The sequence below is a fragment of the Porites lutea genome, chromosome 3 (assembly GCF_958299795.1).
Source record: "Porites lutea chromosome 3, jaPorLute2.1, whole genome shotgun sequence".
Taxonomy (NCBI): domain Eukaryota; kingdom Metazoa; phylum Cnidaria; class Anthozoa; order Scleractinia; family Poritidae; genus Porites; species Porites lutea.
The window spans coordinates 7,565,851-7,580,846 of NC_133203.1; the positions used below are offsets into that span (position 1 = coordinate 7,565,851).

At 36.7% G+C, this 14,996-nt stretch overlaps 2 protein-coding genes across 2 annotated transcripts in view; both read right to left on the reverse strand.

The window, feature by feature from the left end:
- The window catches only part of LOC140931515 (uncharacterized), a 29,121-nt gene extending 25,645 nt beyond the window's left edge, over positions 1-3,476 (reverse strand). Inside the window, exons 1-2 of the mRNA XM_073381324.1 lie at positions 3,161-3,476; positions 2,245-2,665 (exon numbers count right to left, since the gene is read on the reverse strand). Of these exons, the coding sequence (XP_073237425.1) occupies positions 2,245-2,665; positions 3,161-3,234 (495 nt within the window). The 5' untranslated portion in view covers positions 3,235-3,476. The remainder of the gene's footprint in view (positions 1-2,244; positions 2,666-3,160) is intronic.
- Positions 3,477-11,305: 7,829 nt separating this feature from the next.
- Positions 11,306-13,518, reverse strand: LOC140929322 (dnaJ homolog subfamily C member 9-like). Its single transcript, XM_073379124.1, has 2 exons — positions 12,904-13,518; positions 11,306-11,560 (listed from the first exon to the last, which is right to left on the reverse strand). Exons 1-2 carry the CDS (start codon positions 13,471-13,473, stop codon positions 11,360-11,362), a joined length of 771 nt encoding a protein of 256 aa, XP_073235225.1. The 5' UTR covers positions 13,474-13,518; the 3' UTR covers positions 11,306-11,359.
- Between the last annotated feature and the right edge of the window lie 1,478 nt (positions 13,519-14,996).

Genomic DNA, 14,996 nt, shown 5'->3' on the forward strand with positions numbered 1-14,996 from the left:
TATATCTTAGTTTTACACTGTGTTAAAACACTAAAAACTGCACTGCTCTCAGCTGATCAGATTCAAGAAATGTTTTCATGTATTTCATTAGGGCTGAAAAGATAGAATTTCAGGATACAAAATAATATATTCCTTTTAATAAAATCAACAACAATGTTGTTACATAAATATTATTTTTTTGTCTATGACTTGCATTTGCATGTACATGTACATGTACGTAAGCCAGCAATTCTACAAACAACTGCTTCTAGGGTCAAAGACACATCACATCTATTACTGAAAGACTGCCACTCACTTAAAATAAATTAACACTATCACTCTTTTTTCATTTCCCAAAATATTGGCATTAAAGCTGACAGCTTTTGTGACTGTTTACTTTGTTATAAAAACATTGCAGGATTAACATAATAAGTAAAAGGTTATACAAATCTTTGTTCAAACATGACTCAGATTCTTCCTCATTACACAATTTTAATTTGTTTTAAGCATGTGAAAAATTCACTGGTGGTACTGTTTTAGACCTTGGGGTAACTTTAAATGCTCTTTAAAGGTAATTTTCAAGCAATAGCCAGGCTCTTTGAACATTAGAAATAAGATGTTATAATTGGTTCTTTGAGTGAGTTTACAAAAGTTATAATGCTTGGTGACACTTTTCAAACTTTTGACAAGTAAATGATACATGTAGCAAAGCAATCGTACTGTTATTTAAATTTTTGACATTACTGGCAGGCTTGAATTTCACTGGGTAACAATCACTCTTTAATAGTCTTATTTCTCTGTAGCAGCAAACTTCACAAAAAATTAAATAATTATAATAATAACAACAATAATAATAAGAATAGTAATCTTATCCAAACAAATCAGACACCGAAATTTTCCTGAGCCACACCTAATTTGAATTAAGGTCAACCCAAATTATTTAGACGGGCTGAATTGATTCAGACGCCATTCTTAATTGTAGCCGAACTAAATTCAGAAGGAGAAAAATATTCATTTCGGTCAAACTGCTTAGAATATACGTTATAACAATTTATGCATTTGGTTCAGTACATGAAAAGTTTGGTGTCTGGATCAAAGTCCTTTTAAAGTTGATCTATAGTCGAAATTCCCTGCTGGGCTAGCCAGAAAGAACAGCTAAGCTGTTCCAAATTAAAACAGGCATTCCTTCTTGATTCAGACACCAAACTTTTCATGTACTTGATTCAATGTATTAGGTTTGGCTCATGAAATGTTCGGCGTCTGAACTGGGCCTATGTGTCCATCTTAGAGAGATGTTCTTCTAAAAAAGAGTCAACTAAAAAGAGAAAAGAAAGCAAAGGACCAACTCTTATTTAGTGATTTTGTTACCTCTGCGTCCTGCATCCCTGCACATAAAAATCCCCAAGACGCAAAATAATTCATGGCATGCATCCCGCAGGACACAAAGATTGATCGATTGATCTGAGCATGTGTATTTGTAGAAATATTCCATTTGTGTAATTTCTGTGGCAGTTATTATGGCTGTTGTTTAACAATGTATATTTCTTTTAGCCTTTGTTGTGTTTTAAAATAGGACTATTATATTTTAATTTCAGTATACTGTAATACAGAGTTTTGGAGTCTGTCTTCAGATTAACTGTCTGGTTACATAAAGGCCGAAGCATTTTCACTTTATGACTCCTTGTTTTTTCTTTTTGAACTGGGACTCATTGGTTATGGACATGATTTTTCACAAGCTGAGTCTTAGGACTCACCATAACTATTTGCAACAAAATCACTGGACTGTATTAAGTACGATGGCCCACAACTGTCATGGCAAAACCAAAAACCTCACGGCAAAACCAAAAACTTCACGGCAAAAACAAAATACCTCACGACAAAACCAAAAACCTCACGGCAAAACCAAATACTTCACAGCAAAAACCAAATACCTCACCGCAAAAGCAAATACCCAAGGCAAAACCAAAGCTATTTTGTTTTTGCTGTGAAGTATTTGGTTTTGAAGTGAGGTTTTTGGTTTTGCCGTGAGGTATTTTGTTTTTGCCGTGAGGTTTTTGGTTTTGCCATTAGGTATTTTGTTTTTGGAGTGAGGTTTTTGGTTTTGACGTTAGGTATTTTGTTTTTGCCGTGAGGTTTTTGGTTTTGCCGTGATGTTTTTGTTTTTGTCGTGAGGTTTTCGGTTTCGCCATGATGGTTTTGTTTTTGCCGTGAGGTTTTTGGTTTTGCCGTGACAGTTGTGGGCCACCATAATTAAGTAATACTCACCCTTTTCGTTTTTTCAACAGCAATGATTCTGAATGGCTTGTTGGCATTTCCGTAGACTTGTACAAAACAAACTGGAATAAATCCATCCACCTCTAGTTTCCATTCCTTTTCAGTACCATCATTAGTATAAAACATCGCATAAAATTTTGCTAGCAGTTTCTCTCCATTATGGGTGAGTGGCACCTTATTTTCATCATCAGTCTTTGTCTGTGATCTGCCTCCTTCACCATTTTCTGACTGGGTTTGATCATCAAGTTTTCTAAATGCAAGACCTAGTGGATCTTTGGCTTGTTCTTGTGGTGGTTTAATCAGTCCTTTGCGAGATGACACACTGAAGATTGAAGGAACATCTTGTATCTCCACATCAAGTGGATCACATTTCTTCACCTTCTGCGGAGGGGGTGGGGCAGGTGGCTTGAGCCTGAAAATGACAAATTAAAATAAAAATGACACTTTTTTGAGATTACAGTAAATCAAACCTAATCTCAGCTGATAATGATAAATTTAACAAAATATCAAACAATGATAATATACATGCATTCCCTAAAGATAAGCCTGACAGTCAGTTGCTGAATGCTCATTTTACTTTCAACACTTCATTTTTTTAACATTCATACCACAGGGTTATAAAAAGTAGCCAGAAGCTAGTAAAGGTCACATTCCACTTTGTGCTTATGGCTACCTATTCTGCTGGCCAATTCCTTTGATTCTGTTAAGTTGAAGATGGCAAAATCAGTCTCCTACACCTACATGTATTTCATTGATTGACTTCACATCCGTGATATCATGTTGCTCACAATTTAATCGCCTTTGCATTTATAAATTCAACGACAACAATTTTATTGCGGTAAATAATAATGCGAAACATTGGCACTGTAAACGTAAAGAATAATTAAAATACAATACCATCACATACATGAGATGACAATTCTTGGTTTCCATGGTTGTTCGTTTGCTGGCAAAAAGATTCACTGAAAACTTGCCAATCATTTTTGAGTAACAGACTCTGGTGTTTAGTTCCTCAAAACACAACTGCCCCCCGGCCTCTGGACAAATAATCTACCAATCTAGACCATTTAAGTAGCCGTGAATCTTTGTTTGCACGTGGACCAGTATTGAAGTTCAATGATCAATTCTGTGTTATTTTGTTTGCGCACTGATTCATTTTTTTGTACAATGAACTATTAAAAGCAGTTATAATAAGTAACCACAAATAATATCTCATGTGACCATCAGCTGACATTAGTTGTAGGCAAATTGTCTGTGAATTTAAAACAAGTAGTCTAGTTGCTTTGTCTGTCAGAAACCTTCTGATGAATTTCAGTTTGACTGCATCAATATCATACTGTTCCCCTACATCCCAAAAAGTTAGGATTATTTAAAGCACAGTTTTAAAAATAGCCCATGGATGATGTGCATGGTTACAGAAACTTTCAGTCCTCTGAAAAAAATGAGACCTTTTTATAGCGATCGACGGATTATAATAATTATGTCACGATTACACATTTATAAACAACGATGCCATTGCTAATTAAAAATCCTAAATAAGCAATTAAAATATAACAGACAAATGTGTTAAGCCTCTTATCTTTTCTTTACCTAACAAATGAAATTCTGATAAGTTATAATTACCATTTTCGCATGGCCTCTGGGCTTGGAGATGAATTTTATACCCAGATCAGAATTTTGAGAACACTCTAACATCAGTTATTATGTGATGGAGTAGGAACGAATTTTCAAAATTTTTATGACAACATAGCCATGAAAACACTTAAAGGACACTCAAGACAATTAGTATATTATAATCCTTATGATAATTTCCTTTTTGGCTCCATTTTGGAGTGGAAATTCATGCCCATGTAACAATATATTTAAATACAATATTCATTCCACCCTGGCTGATCTGCAATGATAACCTGCAAATGATTTCTGAGCCTTGAACACCACTCCATTTATTTTTTGCCGGTATTATTAAAACTTGTTCGTAAAAATTAATATTGTGAGTAGCTTCTCTTGAATGTTCTAATTAACACCACTTCTTGACATGTACCTAATACTGACAGAGAAAGCAATATAAGCTTCTATATTTAAAACTATGAGAGGTAGTTGACGTGTATCAAATTTACCTTCACTGAAGTACATGACTTGTAAGAGTACTACAGTGGAATCACTGCCTATTAAAGAATTCTTACACACATGTTAATGCATTGTACATAGCCTGAGCTGTTGAGTGTTCCAGAATTCCTCATCTCTACTGCATAAATAAATTATTTATGACTGATTGGAAGAAAAAATGCACGTTTGTAAATTTTACAACTTAATTTGATCAGTTTAATCATTATGAGTATATTTTAACTAACTTTAATTTAACTCAGAGACATGTGCATGTAAAAATTCAAGATTAATTAATATGCAGTATGTAAATATGTAAGTACCAAATGAAAGTTTGTGTCAGTTCAGACCTTATTACAACAGCCATTGATTAACAAGACCAGAAGATAATCCTACCCCTTACTTTTTTAAGGGTTATCCTAAGTAAGTGGCATAAGATTAATTTTGACAAAAGAAAGAACAATTTCTGCTCTTAATATTAACCTTCTAGCTGTAATAATATACTCATATATTCTCTTCACACAGGGAAATAGTATTGAGGGAGAAATCAGATTCTAATCACTGTTAAGACTAAAATAGAGATCATGATAGTAAAACTGTCATATAACTTCTTTTTTGCTATAATAAAGCTATGCTCTAACAAAAGTTGAAGGTAGCCCAGTGCTCTGAACCTTTGAAATACAGGGTGCCCGGCACTAAGTTTTATATCTATGAAAAAACTAAGATTTTCAAGTTGCCCGGAAGAAAAAGTCAGGTGCCAGCGGCCACCAGGTTCTACTAGAGCACAGCAATGATATTGTACATGGATGATCCTAGTTGCGACAGATAAGTACAGTACAGTTAGAAATATATAAATATAGGATGACACAAGCCTTATAAATAGTGCCAAGCAGTATGATCAAACTTGTATCAGGCAATATTACCTTTTTTGGTCAAACTTTTATGAAAACAAGTTGTACTTTCTAAGACTGTGGATGAGATCCTGTGGTGTGACCATTTAAGTGAAAGTCATTCAAGCTATTCATGAGCTTTACTTTTCTACGATATTGTTTTGGGTACCGTACAACATGGTCAGTATTTCTTTTAAGTCTGTTGAATTTAACTATGGGTGACCATTCAAATGAAAGCTACTGAGCAGTACTTTTTTCAAATATACAAAATCAGGGCTCGAAAAAGCCCAGGACTGGTAGATTTTCTCGCTGGCAAGTAACTTTTAAAGCACAATTGCCTGATAAATTAAGAGGATGATTTGACCCAAGGGGGTACTCAACAAAATTAATGGTTATAAGGGGAGACTCCGCCCCGAGGTCCAACCCCTTATACCCCTTTTGTATACCTTCTATTGACAAATGGTGCCCCTTTCACACACCTTGTTTAGAACTTTGCATCCCTTTTAACTTCTGTAAATGCACTGTCTTTTAAATAGGAATCAATCACAAAAATAGAACATTTTCTCGACTTTATAAAGCTATAAAATTCATCTGTTAGCCCTTCTGGGCCCTTTCACAGACCTAAAAAACATATTTCCCTACCCTTTTATATACTTCAACAAGTGAAATCCCTGCACTTTCATATACCTGAAGCCTGAAAAAGATACCCCTTTCAGGAGGAGCCTCCCTGTATAGGCCATCATAACGAGTACCCCTGCCAACCCGGAATTGCCTGCACCTTTGCCCATTCAATGGGCAAGGGTCGAGGCAATTCATCCTCTAACTGACTAAGACGAGCAAGAACTGGACCTAGGCAAGCAAAATGAGAGAGCTGCTTGCCCAAAAGGACAAGCTGGAATGTAAGCTTTTTTCAAGCCCTGCAAAATAAGATTTCAGATTTTTTGACTCAAATTAGGAATTGCCAGGATTTAACACCCGACCTTTGCAAATTAATTTTTTTATAACTATTTCAAGGCACTACACAGTGCAATAAAATTGGGATAATGCTTATGATGTCTACAAATACCAGCAACACAGGAGTGAAGATTGGCAACCAGGTTTTAGCATTAAAATTGTGTTGTTTTTATAAGCAACTTGCTTCGCTTCTAGGGGCAACTTGTCCTCCTTTGATATACCAGAAAAGCAGGCAAAATTGTATGGTCATGTCTATTGGTTTTGTGTAATTTGCCGTGTATGATGTCAAAGGATGATGAGTTGCCTAGAAATGAGCCAGTTGCCTAATGACAGCAACATGACTTAAACATAACCAAACTGCCATTTGGCCCTAATAAACTTAAATTTATATTAATTGTAGTCTGGGTATAATAATTTTGTAAGAGTTATTTCCCCTCGTCTTATACCCCAGCAATGAAGAACAATAAAATCCTGAAAATGATTTCCACTTCCCAAGTCAAACACTGTTTTTTCCGAATCTTTTTAAACTCCTGGTCATCTAATTCTTATCTTTTTTTTCTCAACAAGGTTTAAACACTATTATTGTGATCCACTGTACTTTTGTCTCTTGGCATTTAACAGCGAATAAATTTATTAGAATACTGTAAGATCTTGCTATAATAAATTCACTGGTGTGATTGCCTTGGATTTATTATAATAATATTATTATTCATGTTTTTGTCTCGTTTTGTTTTCCATGTTAATTTATTTGTTATCTGAGACAACAAAAGATCCACTTCATTTTTTTTTGTTTACTTTATAAAAAAGAAGAAAAATGAAAAAGCCTTCAAATTTGGTCAGATGAAACTATCTTAAAAGCTGATCTGTTATCCAGCGTGGTATGATAGTTATATTTAGCTTTCATCATAAATAGATTGCACTAGGAATTTCGACCAATACAATCTACGTAATACAGTTATATAACTTGCGTATTATCAAAACAATTCAGAGTAAATTCTCTGACATATGTAATTTTAGTAACCAAATTACAACCTCTCTGATTTAAAAAAGAAGCCTCCTATTTTTTTGGAAAAACCCATTTAAGGTTCTTAGAGGCCAAAAAATTGTATTAACGTCGAATTAGTAATTCATTATTATTTTGCACGGCGTGTGATCGTTTCAGGTTCGGAGACATGCGTTAGATTTCCCACACATTGAGCGATTATTTCTAACCTCAGAGCACATATATTGACTACGTCCAAAAACGAACGTGCAGTGCCTTCTCCCATGACACGCGAACATATTTATGTTGGAACCAGGGATAATTTTAATGAACCACAATCGAGCTGATATATATCTTCGAGAGTAAACCTGTATCGTACGCTTGACAAATTACGCATTAAAATACATGGCCTAAATTGTTTTCGTTGCGGCTTGACGAAATGGTGAATTAAAATTCTTTGATGAATGTCCATATTTTTTAGTGAACTGATGGACAATGATAACTTTTCAGATAAATAGATGGAGAGGAATAAAAAAGATAGAATTACAGATCACTTTGCAAGTTTGTATCTTACCTTCTCGGAGCTTGTACTATGCCCCCAGAAGGGTCCATGTCTGATGGGGTTCGAGTGCTTGTGTCATTCAAGTCTTTCTCCACAATTTAATTTAATCCTTCTAAAAAAAAGTGGAAAAATAACAAATAAAATTTTCGTCCCGAAGAGCAGAAGTGGTCAAATTACGCACTTTGCTTTGACTTATTTTTAAGCGTGACTGTCATGGCATACGAGGACAGTTGAACCACTGCTATACAGAAGGTGTTGAAAAATGAATAAAATAAAGAGACCAAATTTGTGCACTACTAGCACAAGATGAAAAGAAAATTAGAAACTAAATTCCCTTCGCGCCTTTGCGGCATAGTTTAAGAACAAGTTGCTATGGGGGAAATACAACCACTTTAATATAAGCTTAAGCTTACTTCTAGGCTAGAGTGAGCAATATGAGCGCTCGACTTTCTTCAATGGAAAAATCTACCTGTTATTTGCTTATCCTGTTCGAGGCCTTCTTGATGTCTCTTCCCTTGGAAAAAAAACATTCCTCACATAGCAAATACTCTGAATCCTCACCAAGAACCTTTACCACGTTAGAGTTTCTAGAAACTAACCAAAACGCAATGCATTCAGCACCAGTTGAAATGGGTGACTGATCAGCCGAGAGCTGTTTTACCACAAATATTCCTAGTCCCTCGGGGCCGGTAAGAGATTTGCATCAGGGTCGGGGTGGTGAAATGAAAATGCACGTGTCTGACTCTGTAATGCACTATTTAATTTCTAAATTAATCCTAAAGAAAAAAGTTTATGCATTCAAAACATGTAATAGGTAGAAAGAAAAACCATTTTCTCTTACATCTGTGTTTTACATTGAACGTGTTAATGGTTGCATGTTTCCGCTTGCCTACCCCCAACATTACTTTGTTTGCTTGATTACTTTGTATCCTGGAGGGATCGTTCCAAATAAACAAAAACAAGAAAATGTTTCAAATAGTTGGACTTCCTATGAGATAAAAATAGAAATAGTTAGGAAGAAAATAGTGACAATTTTTTGAAGGAAAGAAATGAAGAAATCAAGGACAGCCAGGGAAGGGTCAGGCCTAAATGGAATTAGCAATCAAAAGAGGATAATGGAACCTCTTGATCTTGGAACAATGCAGAAAGCTCCCACTGTATGCAACTGCAGCTGTTTTATAGGGGGTGAGGGAGTCCCTGGGTATACCACCAGCTCAACCCACCCACCCATTCCCAATCACAGACCCTGCTACATGGCATAGCCCTTTGAGAATGTCCAGTTTTGTTCCACGTCTTGACATGAAAAATATTTTAAAGTCTAAAAATTTTCACTGATGCTCTTTCCTCATTGAAGAGGGTATGGGCATAGTTACTAGGGGAGACTGGTTTGGAAAGCAGACAAATATCAAAGTTGAAAACAACGGAGCTGTAGTTTATGTTGGAAGCTCCTTGACCGTGCACAATCCTTTTTTTTTGTTCACAAACTGTGACTGAATAAATAATTTATTCAGTCACAATTTGTGAACAAAAAACAAAGGATTGTGCACGGTCAGGGAGCTTCCAACATGTGATGTTTCTATTGGTCAGTAAATTCAAAATGATAGGAATGTTATTGAACGTTGTGCACAGCCAGGTCCAAAACAGTTAACAAAAACATAAGACAAAAGGGTCTAACAGGTTTCATAACCATTCCACTTTAATAACTATGGTATGGTTAAACATTGCAGTAGAAGTTATTTATTTGTAATTTCATTTCTATAAAATTACTAACGTGATTTAGTACTGAACAAAGTATATTAAAAAAAAATTCAGTGTAACATAAATGTCAAACCAGGTTATTTTCACTGTTGTTTACAAAATTGTAGCTTATACTGAAGTTCATACAGTAGTGTAATTTTCATGGAATGTAGCAATGAAAACTCAGGCCTTCAACTTGTCCTTTGAAGTCCTGGTGAAGAACGATGGGGCTCTGTAATGTTTTTTCAATATTTTCATACAGGATTTATAAAGAGATCAATAGCAATTTAATAAAAGGTTAAGGTCAAGCTCGCTACACATGGTTAGATGGCCACAATGATAAAAGAAGGGAATACATCCCGGAGGTCCTTGCAACCTATACAAACTCTGAACATATGGTATTAACTTTAAGAGAAGAATATGAACATAGCAGGTGCTGGACTTGCAATCCGAAGGCCCTATAAAGTTCAGGTGCCCACCTAACAGCTAGCTGGATTTGTTCTTGGTAGTCCAATGTTCAAATAATTTTATGCTATCATCATTGTAAATAGCCAAATGGTTTACCTATGGCTAGGTGGGATTTTTAACCCTCTTACGTACATCTGAATAATTTTAATTTGTTTCAGTCATTTGCTTGGTTCCCAAGGGGGGGTACTCTGGATTTCAAATGACAGGGATGATCAAACGGGGGCAAAAATCAAAACCCAAAAAATTCCCTGGACCAAAATTTGACCCCCAAAAAATACCATGCCGAATTTCCGAGCTATAAAAACTTCCAGAAAGCATTAAATGATAAAACACGAAAAATAGAAACATTAGTTTTGAATACCCACAAAAACCCTACTTATATCAAGCTATCAAAAATATATATATAATTTTCCTACCTCCAAAAAATTCCCGAAATCAAAAATTTCAAACCCCAAAAAATCCTCGACAATATCGACAATAAAGCACATCCTACCCTCCTTTTCCAGCACTACAATATCAGGTCTGTTGTGGTCTAAATGGTAATCTGTCTGAATGGGGAAATCCCACAGTAACTTCACCAGGGCTGTCACTAAGATTTCAAGTTGCCGGGCAAATACAATAAGTCGGTGGCAAATTAAAAAAAAGGCTGGAGATTTCTTTTGGTTCTATTTTTCTTCTATATTCCTATAAAAGTAACCGCAGGCCATGTTCGTAAAAGCCAGAGGAAATTCCAGGCTCCCAGCTCTTAATGACAGCCTGCTTCACATTATTATTATCATTGTTTTCATTCCAACAGTTGTTTACTGTAAGCCACAGGGGTTTATCGTAGAGAGCATTTCGGCAATTCAAATTTAATTTTGAATTTTACAGTAATAATAGCCCATATAAAAATGTTTTGAGTTAACATGATGAACAATCCTCATAAATGCATAAATCCCGGGTATAAAAAAGAACTTAAGCAAATTTCAAGGGCAATTAATATTATTAGACGTCAAATTTTTATTTTTAGTAGCTCAAACACTTCTAAGTCTACAGTCTAGATTAGAAACAATGCATTAACAATACACAGCATCATTTAACAACTGAATGTTGGGAAATGGTTCTCTCAAAAATCATAATCATTCATAACTAACTCATTTTTTAACATCTCTTAGAGAAACGTTGCTGAGAAGATACACATAGTTTCCAGTTCCTTCTTGATTTTCCTTAAATATTATTTTATATTTCAGTCTGTTTTAAACCATATCTGTATTCTTTCTCCTTAAATCTCAGTCCCTAGCATTCCAGAGATACACAGCGTAAGTTAGTTAGCTGATGTGTACCATTTGCATCCATCCATGCCAAAGGAAAAAACAGTTGAAAAGGAAAACTGCTAAGTATGGTTTCCAGAAAAAAAGTTCCTAGTGAGACTTATTTCTTTTTTCCTTTAGTTGTTTTTGGTTTCTTTGGTTTGCAATATTTAGCTTCCAGGCCTGCTAGCATGTTGTCTAAAGCTCCCTGCCTGTCACTTTGTCGCTTCAGTATGAGTTGTTTTAAGCCATCCTCTGAACTGTTGCCATTAAGACCAAGTTCCTTTGCCATTTCCTCTGCTTCAGCAGCTTCTTTTTGAGCCTGAGGGGAAAACAACAGTCTTTTTTACCTCTTAGTAATTACTAATATCAACATTCTTCAAACTCCTTTCAATAATGATTAATAATAATAAAGATAATAATGATTTAGAGGTAGCACATCCACAAAGTGGTCCTTCCTCTACCTGATTCCTGGTCGAATTAGAATTTGGAAATGCTCGTTTTTGAGGAGAGGGGAAAACCGGACTACCCGGAGAAAAACCTCTCGGAGCAAAGGAGAGAACCAACAACAAACTCAACCCACATATGGCGTCAACTCCGGGATTTGAACCCGGCCCACGTTGGTGGGAGGTGAGCGCTCTCACCACTGTGTCATCCCTTGCTTTTATGATGCTGATGACGAGTTACTAAAAATCAAGATAAGTTACATTTTCTAATAATGGTTGCAGGCTCTAATAAGCTCTTGTAGGATGAAAGCCCAGCTGGGTGGGGGGTGGAGGGAGGGGGATTCTTCCAAGAAATAGGCTAATGGGGGTGTGCCATTGGATGGGGTCACATTTTCACAACTGGATTGACTATAATGGGGTTACACTTTCAATAGAGTTACTACAATGGGGTCCCACATTTTAGGGATCAGAATCCTCACAGAGAGAGAAGGGGACGTATACACCCATAGAGTGGTCTACATTGGTCAACACCTATGTGCGTTTATCTTTGTGTATTGCTGTAGCAGGTCCACACTGGCTTTCAAGCTGCCTTGTAAATATAACCTGCTTTATCAAATAATCTAATAACTCAATAATCAATAATCCAATATCAATAATCCAATTACTAATTTCTCGGAGATGAGGTGGGGTGGGGGGAACTCATGTCAAACGTTATCACAAGGTAATCTTTAAATTATGCCTACATTTGAAAATTTTAACACAAGCTAACATTGTAGCCTGCAAATACAGCTATCTCTCCTTCCTCCCCTCCACTAGGGACATTTCAAAGAAAACATGTCTGCTCCTCAGCAACAGAAACTCCACACATATCATGCAAAATCTGTCTGGAATCTGATCAGGAGCTCTGGTTGTTCAACTAGTAGTTCTATTGTTTTTGCTATTATTTACGACTGACAGAAAAAATTCACATTTGGAACTCTATGATCACCAGATTAATTGTGCAACATTGATTTATGTTATCAGCAAATGCAATTTCTGTTGCTGAGGTGCAGACATCTCTCCTGCGAAACATTCCTAGCGGCAAGGAGCGAGGAGAGATGGCTGCGTTCACAGGCAACTAACATTGAGGATTTTTTCTACTACAAGTGAGTATTTTCTCTTAATCAGGGTAACGTTTTTTGGTGGGAGGGGGCGGGGGGGGGGGGTTGTGCTCACTTACTTTTTCTTTTCTAGCTCTCTTTTTCTTTTTACCCTCATTAACAAAGGCTGGGAATTTTGGAAGATTTTCCTTCAAAATTAGCTCCTTGATGACTTTTCTAAACCTTTCATCGTCATCTACCGTTGCACACATAACATTCTCTAAGATAGCATCCATATCTCCTTCATAGTCTAAATAGGCGGCTTTGAGGTCGTTCATCTCTTCTTCCGAGCCCTTGTATTGCTTCTCGAATTCTGCAATATCCTCCACGGTAATTTTCTTAAACAGCAACCTCCAGTAAGCATCCCAGTCGCGTTCTTGTACAATGATATCGTCTTCCACTTCACCGCTTTCATCATAAACAGCTCTTCGGTCTGGATCGGACAGAACAGAGTAAACTTGACCCAAACATTGAAATCTCTTCGTTGCTTCTTCTCTATCTTCATCGCTCGCTCGATCTGGATGAACTTGAAGCGACTTTTTTCGGTAGGCTCGCTTTATCTCGGATTCAGACGCTGTTTTGGTTAAATGCAATACTTCGTATAAATCCCGGACTCCAAAGAGTGTCTCTAGAGTTTCGAAAAACGACATTTTGGCTGTCAGAAATAAAGATGGCTGCTGCCAACAGCCCGCCAAATTTTTGACTGTTCCGTAGTCACGTGGTGTTAAACTATGTTCCACTTCCGGTAGCCTCAAAACAGGAACCGGAAGCGACAAATACTTCTTGTGAAGAATTTACCAGCCTGGTAACTTATCATACTTAGCAAACAAATATATGACTTTTTGGCACAAAAATCCACACTTAGCATTCAAGAAAGTTTATCAAATCACCCAATAAAACGTAAAACTGTGTAAGGAGTGTTTTACAAGAATAAGCCAGCTTTCAAAGAAAACAGAATCCAATAACACCCATTTGTGGATAAAGGAGGGATTTTCCAATAAATGGGACTGTGATACTGGTTGCGTGCATTACCTGACTGAGTACAATGCTTTAATTAGTATGTTACAATGAAGATTGTAGCAGCATGCTCACTAAAAATAGGAAGGGGAGGGGGAGAGCTGTCTTGACATTTCTGGGCAGTACATACCCTAATCAAAACTTGAGTGGACCGCTTCATTGGTTTTCTTTACCACCCTTCCCTCCCCCTCTTTCCACTCCCCCTCCTTTAAGGAAGTTTTGATAATCATGCTATGAAAAGAAGGCGGTGGTTGATCTATGGGAGGGACTCCTAGGGTGCAAGGGCCCACCTGATCTTTAATAGAACCTGATGCCTGCAAGGCCAAAAAATTTGTTTTTGAGGCTTGGCACCCCTCTAATAATTGTAATGTCTAGATGAGTGGATTCTCCAATTACAGTTGAACCTTCCGTAAGCAACCACCCAAAATGCAAAGACTTAGTGGCTGTTTATGGGAGGTGGTTGCTTACAAGAATCGAACCACAGGGGACCACTTCCGAGAATAAGTCTAAGCACATGTACTTCATGGAAGATAATTTATTGCCTGCAATATCCAAGTTACACCATGTGTAGTTCCACATTGTCACTAAAGTTCTTTGTATATTCTAAGTAGCATAGTGCACACAGCAAACATAGAGATCAGAGAATACATCAAGTGTTCGCACACAAGAGGATAAAAACAACTGGAAAATCATTAAACTTTCAGGTCCAAAAAGTGGTCGCAGTCACTTACAGGTGGTGGTCCTTTACTAGAGATTCCAACTGTTAGTCTGTTGACCGGGAAAGTTTTGGTGTTTTGGATAGGCCGTTGCTTATGGGAGGTAGTCGCTTACAAGAGGTGGTCGCTTAAGGGAGGTGGTCGCTTGCGAGAGGTGGTCGCACATGGAGGTTGATCTCCACTATATGGTGAGAATGTTTCTAGCACTTTTGCAGGACAACTTCAATAATATTTTTCAAGTATTTATATGGCTCAACAATGACCCAAGGTACAAGTGTTTTATTTCTTCTGATCTAGACAGGCATTTACAAGATATAAGATTCCCTCACTTGAATAAGTGCAGACAGCTTAATGCACATGCTTTATCTAGTTATAAGGAACTACATTTACCAATAATAATTGTCGCTCCATCATTTTTTTCTTCAATAATATCACATTAA

Excerpts from the sequence above, each read along its gene's own strand:
- LOC140929322 (XM_073379124.1), bottom strand. The coding sequence starts at position 13,473 with ATGTCGTTTTTCGAAACTCTAGAGACACTCTTTGGAGTCCGGGATTTA. Across the intron at positions 11,561-12,903 it reads AGAGAGCTAGAAAAGAAAAA|GCTCAAAAAGAAGCTGCTGA; the intron begins GTAAGTGAGCAC and ends TTTTCCCCTCAG.